The 14,158-nt window shown below is 41.9% G+C and overlaps 1 protein-coding gene across 3 annotated transcripts in view; it reads right to left on the minus strand.

Annotated features, from left to right (window-relative positions):
- Positions 1-14,158, minus strand: part of itgb1bp1 (integrin beta 1 binding protein 1) — a 36,960-nt gene that overhangs the window by 17,796 nt on the left and 5,006 nt on the right. Inside the window, exons 2-3 of one of the 3 annotated variants that reach the window (XM_060821759.1) lie at positions 8,091-8,186; positions 2,870-2,972 (exon numbers count right to left, since the gene is read on the minus strand). In XM_060821759.1, coding sequence (XP_060677742.1) covers positions 2,870-2,941 — 72 coding nt within the window. In that variant the 5' untranslated portion in view covers positions 2,942-2,972; positions 8,091-8,186. The remainder of the gene's footprint in view (positions 1-2,869; positions 2,973-8,090; positions 8,187-14,158) is intronic. The other 2 variants (XM_060821760.1, XM_060821755.1) reach the window with 2 other exon arrangements.

A 14,158-nucleotide genomic window follows, 5' to 3' on the forward strand; every position in this document is an offset into this window, starting at 1 on the left:
AGCTTCAAACCACAGACCAAAAATTCCAATTTTCAGCATTTAAGATCAAGTATAAAAAATAAGCAACACTTACGGTTGCACAAAATACACCAGAAAAATACAGAGCAACAGCTGCAACAAGATAATGCAGTGTATTAAAAATGTGCATGGGCAAATTTTGATTAAATGCCATTCAGTGAAAAGTTAATCCTTCAATTATTATCCTTTACTTCTTGTCTGAGTTACTAGATTGCATCAGAGTAACCTAATCTAATGTAACCTAACCTAATCTTCTGTTTCAGCATTGATCAGTTACAACAATTGCTCCCAAAATATAAAACCTCCTAACTTGTTTTAATTTCTTAGTTATGAAGAGGAAACTATACAGTAAGTGGCTCACATCTGCCAGAATATATTAATGTGTGGTAACATTTTTACCCAAGGGTTAGCAGCCTGTCTGGTCACTCAGGAGCAAGTGAGGATACACTCAGTACAGTGGTTTTCAATCATGAGAAGGTGCAAAACCAAAACTGATATATAGAGTTTCAGATATCTCGTTGCATAAAAGTTGGTAATTGATTACATTTCTAAACAAAGGTCCTGCCACATGGATTGGGCTTGCTCCTACCTAAATTTCACATTGACAAGTCTTACCTTGCCCCCACTGCATTGAGTATAAAACAAAAGACAATTATTGATTATCACAGGCAAGATATTTCAACCAATATGTTCAATGATGCTTGATCATCGAGTCTCTTGGGTATAAACTTGTATGATCTTACAGTTACAGGTCCGCAAACTGAAAAATGTTTAAACATTAGAGGCTAATTTCCCAATATTTTAGTTTAAAGCTTGGAAAGTTTTTGAAATTGCACAGACTCAGAATATAACATTTGCTAACTTAAGTTTCTGTTGCTTCCATTTCTTGCATTTCCAGCCCTCACCGGTTAAAATTAATTTGGTAAACTTAAAAAAAAAGCCACAAAAGAAAATCAAACAACGTACAGGTCATTCTGCTATAACATTCATTTTATTAACACAAATTCACTAATGCGACTGACAAATTGGGGACACTTTCTAAAGCGCGAACTTTTAAAGCGTACTGGTTAGAACACGGTTCCGGCCTCATAAGTTTAAATGGTGCTGCTATTCTGCGATTTTCTTATAACATGGGATTGCACCAGAACAGAACTACATGTTATAGCAGAACTGACTGTATCTTCTCAGGACAATTGCTATCGAGCTGGTTTAAAATTCAACTTCTTTTCCCTCCCAATGGCCCTGAGGGAACCATTTTCATCAGTAACCTATTGTACGTTGCTCAAATATTTTAGTCTAGGCAGGCACAAACACATTGCAGCCACAACCAGGCCTGTTTTCCTCTGGAAACCCACAAACATTCATTTCTTTGCAGGGATTGTTAACTTTAATTATGTTTAACTGTGGCAGATGGAATTTAATCTAGATAAATGTGAGGTGTTGCATTTTGGAAAGGCAAATCAGGCAGGACTTATACACTTAATGGTAAGATCCTGCTGAACAAAGAGACCTTTGGGTGTAGATTCATAGTTCTTGGAAGTGGGGTCACAGGTAGGCACAATAATGAAGGTGGTGGTGTTTGGTATACTTGTCTTTGGTGTTCAGTGGGTTCAGTATAGGAGTTGGAATGTCAGGTTTCAACTGTAGAGGACATTGGTTAGGCCACTTTTGGAATACTGCATGCAATTGTGGTCTCCCTGCTATAGGATGGAGGTTGCCAGGGTTTGAGCTGTAGGGAGAGGCTGAATAGGCTGGGGCTGTTTTCACTGGAGCGTCAGAGGCTGAGGAGTGACACTATAGAAGTTTATAAAATCATGAGGGATATGGACTGGGTGAATAGCCAAGGGTGGGAGAGTCCAAAACTAGAGGGCTTAGGTTTAGGGTGAGAGGGAAAAGATATAATAGGGACCTCAGGGGTAACTTTTTCACACAGAGTGGTGCATGTTTGGAACGAGTTAGTAGAGAAAGTGGGGAAGACTGGTACAATTACAACATATAAAAGGCATCTGGATGGGTTCAAAGAGATATGGGCCAAATGCTGGCAAATGGGACAGGATTAATTTAGCATATCCAGTGGGCATAGACAACTTGTATTGAAGGGTTTGCTTTCAAGCTGGACAGCTCTGTGCCTCTATAAATGGGGATGCTGGATTATGACCAAGGAGCACTCGACATAAAGGATGAAAAACTAAAATGTTTTTTTGTATTGCCCTTACCCTAGAAATTAGTTATAGTAAAACTGGTCTTAGTTAATTCAATACAAGTTCGACATGATGGAATGCTTGCTCACCAGTATCTGCTCACAAAGATGCTGAGGCAATAACTGATGTATGAGACTCCAATAAACCAAGATTAAGAAATAATTGTTACTCAGCAAGTTTGGTGAAAATCAGATTTTTTGAAAAAAAATTAAGATTAATCAAGGAGGGTGGAACAGGAAGTAACGGCACACTCAACAAATATTTACAATGCAATGAAAAGATAAACTACAATACATAAGTTATACGTAAACAATGAACACAGCAAAGCTTTGGTGTTGAACATTTGCTGAGAGCTATTTGAAAAGGATCATAAATGAACAGGTATTAGCCTTGAACCACAGCAACAGATAGAGACTTGATCCAATATTTCACAAAGCTTTAAGTAGGTAGTTTCCATGCGTTTCTCCATGCGTGTTTTCTCAATATTCATATAATCAGTCTTACCAAATGAGAAACAAATGGTTGAAGCCTAGATGTCTTGTGCCAGTTTTTGTTTTGCAATAGGAAATATTAAAACCTGATTTTCTGTAACATCTTTGGCGACATTAACCAAAGCTTGACCAAGAACAGCCTTAGCAACGAAAACCCACCTTGCTTTTAGTGCTGATTTCACTGCCTTGAGAACTGCTACTGCTGTGACGTTTCTTTCCTTTTCGAAACATATCTCACCATTGTTTCACAGGTTTCTCTACTCTTAAAAACAGACAGAGAAAAACACAATGCACATGTTAAACCTCATTTACCTCTGACAAAAAAAATCTTTCAGACATTATTGATGATATCCAAGTTACACAAAGTTTTTACCAATATGTATAAAACTGACACCAATAGCAATGAGACTTCGATGAGGAATAGGAGAGTACGTGATAAAAGAAACTACTGTGTGCATTTATATGAAAGGATTCAAAAACAATATTGAGAAGTTTAAAAATCACACAACACCAGGTTATAGTCCAACAGGTTCATTTGGAGGTAATAGCTTTTGAAACACTGCTGCTTCATCAGGTGGATTTCTGGCTCACTGTCTCAGTCCAGAATGTAATTGTGGTAGTACTCTACCCACTTGTAAGTGGTATATCTATTTCATTCTTCTCTGTCTTTGAAGAGAAAAAGTTATGTGGCTCTTCTTAACCACTGTGGGTGCAGTTTAAATTTTCTGAACGGTTTTCTGAGACGAGTGCACACTTTGCCACCATCTGATGAAGGAGCAGTGCCTCGAAAGCTAGTGCTTCCAAATAAACCTGTTGGACTATAACTTGGTGTTGTGTGATTTTTAACTTTGTCCACCCCAGTCCAACACAGGCTGCTCCTCGTCGAAAAATTTAAAATCAATGATTTGCCTGAAGAGAGGTAACATGCATCAGTGAGCAAAGCGAGACTTGAGTTAGTCATAGGTTGGAGACAGTGAGGTCTGCAGATGCTGAAGATCAGAGTTGAGAGTGTGTTGCTGGAAAAGCATAGTAAATCAGGCAGCATCCGAGGAGCAGGAAAAAAAAATTAACATTTCAGGCCTGAGCCCTTCATCAGAAACAAGAGGGAATCAAGGATAGATCTTGGAGGATACCAGAAGTAATTCTGTGGAATCAGGAGGCGAAAAATTCCAAATGATTTTTTTTGTCCACGATTAGACACGTAAGACTGGAAGCAGGTGAGAGCAGTCGGAAGCAGCTGGACAACAGTGCCTTGGAGGAGGATGGTGCACTTAACTGTGCCACAAGGTGCAAACAGGCTGCAGAAGACAAAATGAGGTTAAGAACCGAATCCAAAAGTATAACGGCCCCTGAAGTCATAAGAGATGTACAGCACGGAAACAGACCCTTCAGTCCAACTCGTCCATGCCGACCAGATATCCCAACCCAATCTAGTCCCACCTGCCAGCACCTGGCCCATATCTCTCCAAACCCTTCCTATTCATATACCCATCCAGATGCCTCTTAAATGTTGCAATTGTACCAGCCTCCACCACTTCCTCTGGCAGCTCATTCCATAAATATACAACCCTCCGAGTGAAAACGTTGTCCCTTAGGTCTCTTTTATATCTTTCCCCTCTCACCATAAACCTATGCCCTCTAGTTCTGGACTCCCCCACCCCAGGGAAAAGACTATGTCTATTTATCCATGCCCCTCGTGATTTTGGTAACCTCTATAAAGGTCACCCCTCAGCATCCGACACTCCAGGGAAAACAGCCCTAGCCTATTCAACCTCTCCCTATAGTTCAAATCCTCCAAGAGGGGGCAGGGTTGCCTTGTTAGTTAAGAACAAAATTAAATCGATGGCACTGAATGACATAGCGTCGGATGATGTGGAGTCTGTGTGGGTGGAATTGAGGAACCACAAAGGCAAGAAAACCATAATGGGAGTTATGTACAGACCTCCTAACACTGGTCAGGACTAGGGGCGCAACATGTACCGGGAAATAGAGAAGGTATGTCAGAAAGCCACGGTCACGGTGATCATGGGAGACTTCAATATGCAGGTGGACTGGGTAAATAATGTTGCCAGTGGATCCAAAGAAAGGGAATTCATGGAATGCTTACAGGATGGCTTTTTGGAAGAGCTCGTCATGGAGCCCACAAGGGAGCAGGCTATTCTGGACCTAGTGCTATGTAATGAACCAGACTTTATAAAAGATCTTAAAGTAAGGGAACACTTAGGAAGCAGCGATCATAATATGGTAGAGTTCAGTCTGCAATTTGAAAGAGAGAAGGCAAAAATCGGATGGAATGGTGTTACAGTTAAATAAAGGTAATTATGAGGGCAAGAGAGAGGAACTGACGAAAGTAGACTAGAAGCAGAGCCTAGCGGGGAAGACAGTAGAGCAAAAATGGCAGGAGTTTGTGCATATAATTGAGGACACTGTACAGAGGTTCATCCCCAAGAAAAGAAAGATTATCCGGGCGGGATTAGACAGCCATGGCTGACAAAGGAAGTCAGGAAATGTATTAAAGAAAAAGAGAGATCCTATAAAGTGGCCAAGAGCAGTGGGAAATCAGAAGATTGGGAAGGCTACAAAAACAAACAGAGGATAACAAAAAGAGAAATAAGGAAGGAGAGGATCAAATATGAAGGTAGGCTAGCCAGTAATATTAGAAATGATAGTAAAAAAGTTTCTTTCAATACATAAGAAACAAACGACAGGCAAAAGTAGCATTGGGCTACTTCAAACTGATGCTGGAAGCCTAGTGATGGGAGATAAGGAAATAGCAGGAGAACTTAACAAGTACTTTGCATCAGTCTTCACAGTGGAAGACATGAGTAATATCCCAACAATTAAAAGGGAGTCAGGGTGCTGAGTTGAGTATGGTTGCCATTACAAAAGAGAAAGTGCTAGAAAAGTTAAAAGGTCTTAAAATTGATAAATCTCCTGGCACCGATGGGCTGCATCTTAGAGTTCTGAGAGAGGTGGCTGAGAAAATAGTGGAGGCATTGGTTGAGATCTTTCAAAAGTCACTGGAGTCAAGAAAGTCCCGGAGGATTGGAAGATTGCTGTTGTAACCCCCTTGTTCAAGAAAGGGTCAAGACAAAAGATGGAAAACTATAGGCCAATTAGCCTAACCTCGGTTGTTGGTAAAATTCTAGAAGCCATCATTAAGGATGAGGTTTCTAAATTCTTGGAAGAGCAGAGTCGGATTAGAACAAGTCAACATGGATTTAGTAAGGGGAGGTTGTGCCTGACAAACCTGTTGGAATTCTTTGAAGAGGTGACAAGTAGGTTAGACCAGGGAAACCCAGTGGATGTGGTCTATCTAGACTTCCAAAAGGCCTTTGATAAAAGGTGCCACACGGGAGGCTGCTGAGCAAGGTGAGGGCCCATGGTGTTCGAGGTGAGCTACTGGTATGGAGTGAGGATTGGCTGTCTGACAGAAGGCAAAGAGTTGGGATAAAAGGTTCTTTTTCGGAATGGCAGCCGGTGACAAGCGGTGTCCCGCAGGGTTCAGTGTTGGGGCCGCAGCTGTTCACTTTATATATTAATGATCTGGATGAAGGGACTGGGGGCATTCTAGCGAAGTTTGCCGATGATACGAAGTTAGGTGGACAGGTAGGTAGTACTGAGGAAGTGGGGAGGCTGCAGAAGGATCTAGACAGTTTGGGAGAGTGGTCCAGGCAATGGCTGATGGAATTCAATGTGAGCAAATGCGAGGTCTTGCGCTTTGGAAAAAAGAATAAAAGCATGGACGACTTTCTGAACGGTGAGAAAATTCGTAAAGCCAAAGTACAAAGGGATCTGGGAGTGCTAGTCGAAGATTCTCTGAAAGTAAACATGCAGGTTGAGTCCGTGATTAAGAAAGCGAATGCAATGTTGTCATTTACCTCAAGAGGGTTGGAATATAAAAGCACCGTTGTGCTACTCAGACTTTATAAAGCTCTGGTTAGGCCCCATGTGGAGTAGTGTGTCCAGTTTTGGTCCCCACACCGCAGGAAGGACATACTGGCACTGGAGCGTGTCCAGTGGAGATTCACACGGATGATCCCTGGAATGGTAGGTCTAACATACGAGGAACGGCTGAGGATCCTGGGATTGTATTCATTGGAGTTTAGAAGATTAAGGGGAGATCTAATAGAAACTTACAAGATAATACATGGCTTGGAAAGGCTGGACGCTAGGAAATTGTTTCCATTAGGCGAGGAGACTAGGACCCGTGGACACAGCCTTAGAATTAGAGGGGGTAAATTCAGGACAGAAATGCAGAGACATTTCTTCAGCCAGAGAGTGGTGGGCCTATGGAATTCATTGCCGCGGAGTGCAGCGGAGGCCGGGATGCTAAATGTCTTCAAGGCAGAGATTGATAATTCCTGGTGACATCAAGAATTTAAGAGCTACGGGGAGAATGCGGGTAAGTGGAGTTGAAATGCCCATCAGCCATGATTGAATGGCGGAGTGGACTCGATGGGTCGAATGGCCTTACTTCCACTCCTATGTTTTATGGTCTTAACACTGGCAACACTTTTGTTTGGAGTCTCCAGTGTGTCAAGTTTAGATACTGGAGTTTCTTGCTATAGTGAGCAGTAATGGTCTTTTTAAACACTATGTAGATCTTTGTTTAGTCACTCTCTGCTGATAAGGATCAGAAGACAGCAAGGTGATTATCAGACATCAAACATTCTTGCAACAGTCTTCAACTGCCTAGACTCTGGAATTCTCTAAACTTTTATGCTCCTCTACTTCTCCTTCGTTCCTTTAAAACATTCTGCTTTATGGTACACCCTACAAAAGGCAGATTCAAAGGATATAGCAGAATATTAATTAATTTTGTACATTGGCACAATCATAGTACAGTGCCAATTTGCTTCCCAAAATCACCTACCTGGGAATACCAATGGTGCAACAATGGCAGAGTGTGCACTGATCGAGGAAAACCATTCATAAAATTTAAACTGCACCCACAGTGGTTAAAAAGAGCCACAGAACTTTTCTCGTCACAACCAGGAGAACAAAACAGATACAACACTTACAAGGAGGTAGAGAACTACCACAATTACATATCGGACTACCAGACTGAGACAGAAATCCAATGGATGCCAGGCATTGAAAGCATTCTAAGATCTGGGTTGAATTCAGATCTTATGAGGTCATTATTCCTTCACAATTTAGCACCGTATTCGGTAGAACCCAGCTCAGACCAATGTGCAATTCACCAATCATGCTGGGAGTGAGGAAGAAAACTCAAGTGATAATTGTACAACAATGCTAAACGACTGCAAGACAATGGAATTGACAGGCAAGAGCAACAGACAAGAACATATATACTTCTCAAGATGATCAGCTTGTCAAACTGCCAAAACATTATTGCAAAGTTTGTATCACTAACCTTGAATACATCTGTTTTCACATGTCTGCATAATTATTTGACAACACATGCCCTCCATTGTGTAGAATGATGTCTTCTCTGTTTGGGATTTATTTTCTTTTGAGGAAAAAGGGAGATGTTGTGTTGTGTCTTGTGGCAGTTGTGCAATATACTTTTCAGAAGCATACTAATGGTCTAAACCTCCCAAGTCTCCATCTTGCTGAGCTCTATCCTTACACAGCATGACATGCTGAAGGAAGTACACTGCAGTACACCTGAATTGCTTACCACAGCAAGTGGCTGTGATTGTAGTGTATATACAGACAGGGTCTGTTTCCATGCAGGGCGACTCTTAGGTCCAACGTCCATCCCAACCCAGCTTCCCAAACTAAATTCATTACACTTCCCTGTGTTTGGCCCATATCCCGTTAAACATTTTCTATTCATGTATCTATTCAAACGCCTTCTAACTGCAGTAACTGTACCTGCACCTGCACCTGGCAGTTCATTCCACTCACGAACCACCCTCTGTGTGAAAAAGTTGCCCCTCAGGTCCCTTTTAAATATTTCTCCTCTCACTTTAAAGATATGTCCTCTAGTTTTGAACTCACCCATCCTAGGGAAAAGCCCTTTGCTATTCACCTTATCTATGCCCCTCATGGGGGATCCAAGATGGCGGCGACCCAGCAAGACTGAGTCCACAGTGCTCTACCCAAAACTTGGGAAAAGTGGGCTATCCACCCCCACCACACTCACTAAACCATTTATAATAGTTGTTAACCTTAAATAGTTACCTATTAGTACATTTAAATAGTCTAATACTAGCTGGAAAATGAGTAAAGGGAAGGGAACAGGCGGCTCTAAGAAAGCAGGGACCCCTCCCCCACCCTCTCCCTCTTCAGCTGCAACAAAGGTGTCTTCAGCTACTTCAGGAGATTTACCAATGAAAATGAGCTTTGAGGAGATGTTTGCCAGGTGGGAGGCGAAGATTGATGCTTTTATCGATGAGTCTCGGCAGAGCAGAGAAGCACTATCAGCCGAGCTGCAGAAGCAGGGCAGAGACATTCAGGAATTGGAGTGCAGAGTCAGAGAGGTGGAGTCGAAGGCCGCAGCCTCAGAGACTGGGATAAAATCAACAGCCGACCACATCCGTTTTCTCGAGAATCGAGTCCAGAACCTAGAAAACCACATTGATGACCTCGAAAATCGATGTCGTAGAAAAAATATTCGGTTGTTGGGCCTTCCCGAGCAGGAAGAGGGAGGCCAGCTGACAGCATTCTTAGAGCATTGGCTGCCACAACTTTTAAATCTGCAGGCTGGATCAGGCCAGGTAAGGGTAGAATGGGCCTACCGGGTCACAGTACGTGGGCCCAGCTCAACCCAGCGCCCACGCCCGGTCCTGTTCCAGCTGCAGAGCTATAGGGAGAGGCAGATGCTCCTGGAAGCCTCAAGAAATCTGGGAAAAGATCCCCAAGCTATGACCCACAAAGGATCCAGGATCATGCTGTTCCAGGACTTCTCCCCAGCTTTGGTCCGAAAGAGGAAGGCATTCGATGAGGTGAAGAAGCGTTTAAGGGACTTAAATATCCAGTACTCCTTACGATATCCAGCGACGCTACGCCTTAGCCACGAAGGATCCATATATAACTTCGGATCACCGGAGAAGGCTAAGGAATTCTTGGACTCTCTTAAATAAGCTGTAAGAGATTGTGGACGCTGGTCTGCCTTTCCCATTATTTTGGTTTACATCCCTTCATCTTTTCTTATCTTTCCCCCTATGTGTGTATATATATATATATATATATGTTGGGGCGTTTGGTTAATGTTGATGGGGGGAGGTGGTTACCTTATTCTATTTTACTTCTGTTTTTAGGAGCGGGGTTGTTTTTCTTTCCCCTGTTATTCTGTGGTATTATATTTAAGTATTACGTGTTGAGATTGTAATCTTATAGTTATATATGGTATTAATATTCCCAAATATATTTAGATGTGGGTGTGGGTGGGGGTGGGGTGTTCACTGTTAACTCTAGCTTTATATTATATTTGAATTCTCCTCATTTTATTGAGGAACACCTGGGTCAAGGGTGGGGCACTGGTTGGAAGAGGGTAAGATGGACTGTGGGAGAGGAAGTGACGCTCCCTGGGAACAAGGGAGAAAATCTCCAATTTGGAATGTTTTACATTTTTTATACTTAGAAAGAGTTTTTTGTTATATTGTTTTGAGTGTATCAGAGAATCTTTACTTTTGTAAATCTTGTATGCTCCATGCTCGGGATGTTCTAGATAGGGTTTCCCCTCCCGAGGGGTCTCGGATCTGTCCAGATGATTATGGCTGAACAGTCGGTTAAGTGGTGCACCTGGAATGTCAGGGGGAGTAATTCGCCAGTTAAAAGGAAGAAAATATTATCAAATCTTAAGAAGGAGAGAGTTGATATAGCTCTCCTACAGGAGACACACCTGTCGGATAAAGAACACTTAAAATTACGACAGGGCGGATTTGATCAGGCCTTTTTTTCCTCTTTTAATTCAAAAAGCAGGGGAGTGGTTATCCTTGTCAGGAAGAACTTCCCTTTGAAAATTCTAAATCAGATAAAAGACGAATCTGGACGATATATTTTGATTAAAGCCCTCATAAATGGAGAGGAATATGGGATCTTAAATGTATACTGCCCCCCGGCACACCCCTTTAAATTCATAACGGAAGCTTTTTCAAAACTGATGGCCTTTGGTGCCCGTCATACAATTATAGGGGGAGACTTTAATTGTATTATGGATCCGGAAATAGACAGGATTCCCAAGAGTGCTGCTGGAGTATCTCCCAGATCTAGACAACTGGCGGACCTGAATAAAGAATTAGGATTGGTAGATGTATGGAGATGTCTCCATCCACAGGGTAGAGATTTTTCTTTCTACTCTAATCCACATAAATGTCACACAAGAATTGATATGTTTTTTGCCCCATCGATTTTTCTAAACTCTATAGCAACCTGTAAAATAGGTACTATAGCAATCTCTGACCATGCCGCTGTATACATGGAAACTAAGGTAAAGAACAATGGGACATCTGCTCGGCATTGGCGTATGGACCCCTTCCTGATAAAAGATAGCAAATTTTTAAAGTACTTCTCCCAAGAACTTAAAACTTTTTTAGAAATTAATACTGGTACGGCTAGCAATCCGTCAATGATGTGGGAGACCATCAAAGCTTATGCACGAGGTTTGATCATCTCCTATTCAGCGACCCAGAGGAAAATGAAGGGAGAGCAACAACGTCTGCTCGAAGCTCGCCTAAAAGCAGCCGAAACAGCATACGCTGATAGACCTTCTATCACAAAATTGCAGAGGATTACAGCTCTTAGGACAGCTTTAAACACTGCGCTTACTCAAACGGCTAAAAGGGAAATATTATTTGCGAAACAAAGATTATATGAATATGGCGACAAACCGGGTAGATACTTAGCATTTCTTGCAAAGAAAAAGAAAGCCCCTCAAACTATTCCGACCATCAAGGAAAGTACAGGTACCCTGACTCATGATCATAAAAAGATCAATGCGACCTTTAAAGAATTTTATTCTGAACTATATAGATCGCAGGATTGTGAAGATAGGATTAGGAGGATGCAGTCATTTTTTAAAAATTTGACCTTCCCGGGCCTGACTCCGGAACAGGTGTCGGCCCTAAATACCCCTTTAACAGTCCAAGAAATACTTGAGGCAATTAGGCAACTTCAGAGCGGAAAAGCACCGGGCCCGGATGGTTTTCAAGCTGAATTCTATAAAGAATTTACAGGAATATTGGTTGACCCACTTATGGATATGTATAATTTTGCGCATAGTCAGGTCTGTCTCCCGCCCACGCTGAAAGAAGCAAATATTTCTCTTATCCTCAAAAAAGGAAAAGACCCAGAAGATTGTGCATCTTACAGACCAATATCCTTACTAAATGTAGACTTTAAAATTCTCTCAAAAATGTTAGCACTAAGACTAGAAAGGGTACTGCCATATATTATAAAGGAGGACCAGACGGGATTTATTAAGGGCCGCAGATCATCCAATAATATCAGAAGGGTCTTGAATATGATCCAAGCCTGTCATCAGGGAAAGATACCAGGAGTAGTAATTTCATTGGATGCGGAAAAGGCATTTGATAGGGTTGAATGGTCATATTTATTTTACACATTGGAAAGGTTTGGCGTTGGACAGGTGTTTACCAAATGGGTTTCAACATTGTATAATGACCCCAAAGCAGCTGTTATTACTAATGGGTTAAGATCGGATGGCTTCAGTGTGGGTAGGGGCTGCCGTCAAGGATGTCCTCTCTCACCATTGTTGTTTACACTGATAATCGAACCACTAGCAGAAGCCATCCGGACTGATCCTAATATAATGGCCCCGAGGATTGGTACAGGTAAACACAAAATTACCCTCTATGCAGATGACATTCTCTTATTCCTCAGTAATCCTTTAATGTCAGTGCCTCGTCTAATTCAAGTTATTAATACATTTAGTGCATTCTCAGGCTATAAAATTAATTTTTCAAAATCGGAAGCCATGCCAATGGGTGGTCTGGCTATGATACCCCACTTAATGGACGGATCCCCTTTTCCCTTCCGTTGGTCCCTGGAGGGCTTCTTATATTTAGGTATTTTTATCACGCCAGTATTTGATCAGCTGTATAGGGCTAATTTTGTACAATTAATGGAAAGGATAAGGCAGGACCTCCAGCGATGGAGAGACCTTCCGATTTCCTGGCTAGGGAGAATAGCATTAATTAAAATGAATGTTCTGCCCCGTCTCTTATATCCTATGAGAATGCTCCCGCTGATGCTGCCAAGGCTAGCCCTACGTAAATTATATGGCTGGTTGGGCTCCTTTATTTGGAACCATAGACGGCCCCTTATTAAGCTGAAGAAGCTACAGCTTCCACAGGCAAGGGGAGGACTGGACTTCCCAGACTTTAGGAAATATCAGTTAAGCTCCCTACTAAGTTACATAGCTGATTGGGTTTCATCTGATCCACAATCAATTTGGCTGGATATCGAAGCCTCCCAAGTAAAATACCCACTTATTAACCTTTTATTTTCAGATAAGAGGAAAATCATTACAGACCACTGTAAAAATCCCATAATATTAAACACAATTAAGGCCTGGAATATAATGCGGCAAAATGAGGGTAACTCACATAAAACATCCCCCCATGCACCAATAGTAGGCGCATGGGGATTCCAACCGGGGATTACAGATGCCACCTTTAAACTCTGGAGATCCAGGGGCATCTCATGCTTAGGGGACCTATTTAAAGATGGGATCCTGATGTCCTTTGAGCAGCTGCGTCTGAAATTCGGAATACCTAATGGGGATCTCTTTCGATACTTCCAAGTTCGAGATTATATACAGAGGAAGACTACATTAATAGATAGTCTTTATAAATCAGACAGAGAACGTAATGTCTTACGACCAGCGGGGGCATCCTCCGTTAGTACTATATACCATTTGCTACATGATGGAGTCTCAGGAGACATGGATGACCTGCTTAAAACATGGGAGCAGGACTTGGGGCTAGAAATCTCTGAGGATATGTGGAATGACATTTGGGAAAATGCTAGAAGAATTGCTATCTGTAACAGAACTCAGGCTATCCAACTAAAGATACTTCATAGGGCCCATATAGCTCCGGCTCGACTGGCAAAATTTAAGGCAGGAGCATCTCCAATGTGTCCTAAATGCAAAATAGAGGTGGGTACTCTTGTACATTGTCTGTGGACTTGTCAGAAAATCCGCAGATACTGGACTAAAGTGGCAAATACCCTGACAGAAATTTTAGGAACGGAAATTAGGGTGGACCCTGTATCTCTCCTTTTGGGCTTTTCGAACCTCTCATCTCTGGATATGCATGGGAAGAGACTATTTTCTATTCTCTCTTTCTGTGCAAGGAAAAATATTTTGGTGAACTGGGTGGCTGAGGGCCCCCCTGGACTTTCAAATTGGCACAGATTAATTATGGAATATATCCCCCTTGACTTCCTCACAAATATGGTGCACCGAAAGACTGAATTATTTTATAAAATATGGCAGCCCTTTTTGAATTA

Source organism: Hemiscyllium ocellatum, chromosome 3 (genome assembly GCF_020745735.1).
Source record: "Hemiscyllium ocellatum isolate sHemOce1 chromosome 3, sHemOce1.pat.X.cur, whole genome shotgun sequence".
NCBI classification, from domain to species: domain Eukaryota; kingdom Metazoa; phylum Chordata; class Chondrichthyes; order Orectolobiformes; family Hemiscylliidae; genus Hemiscyllium; species Hemiscyllium ocellatum.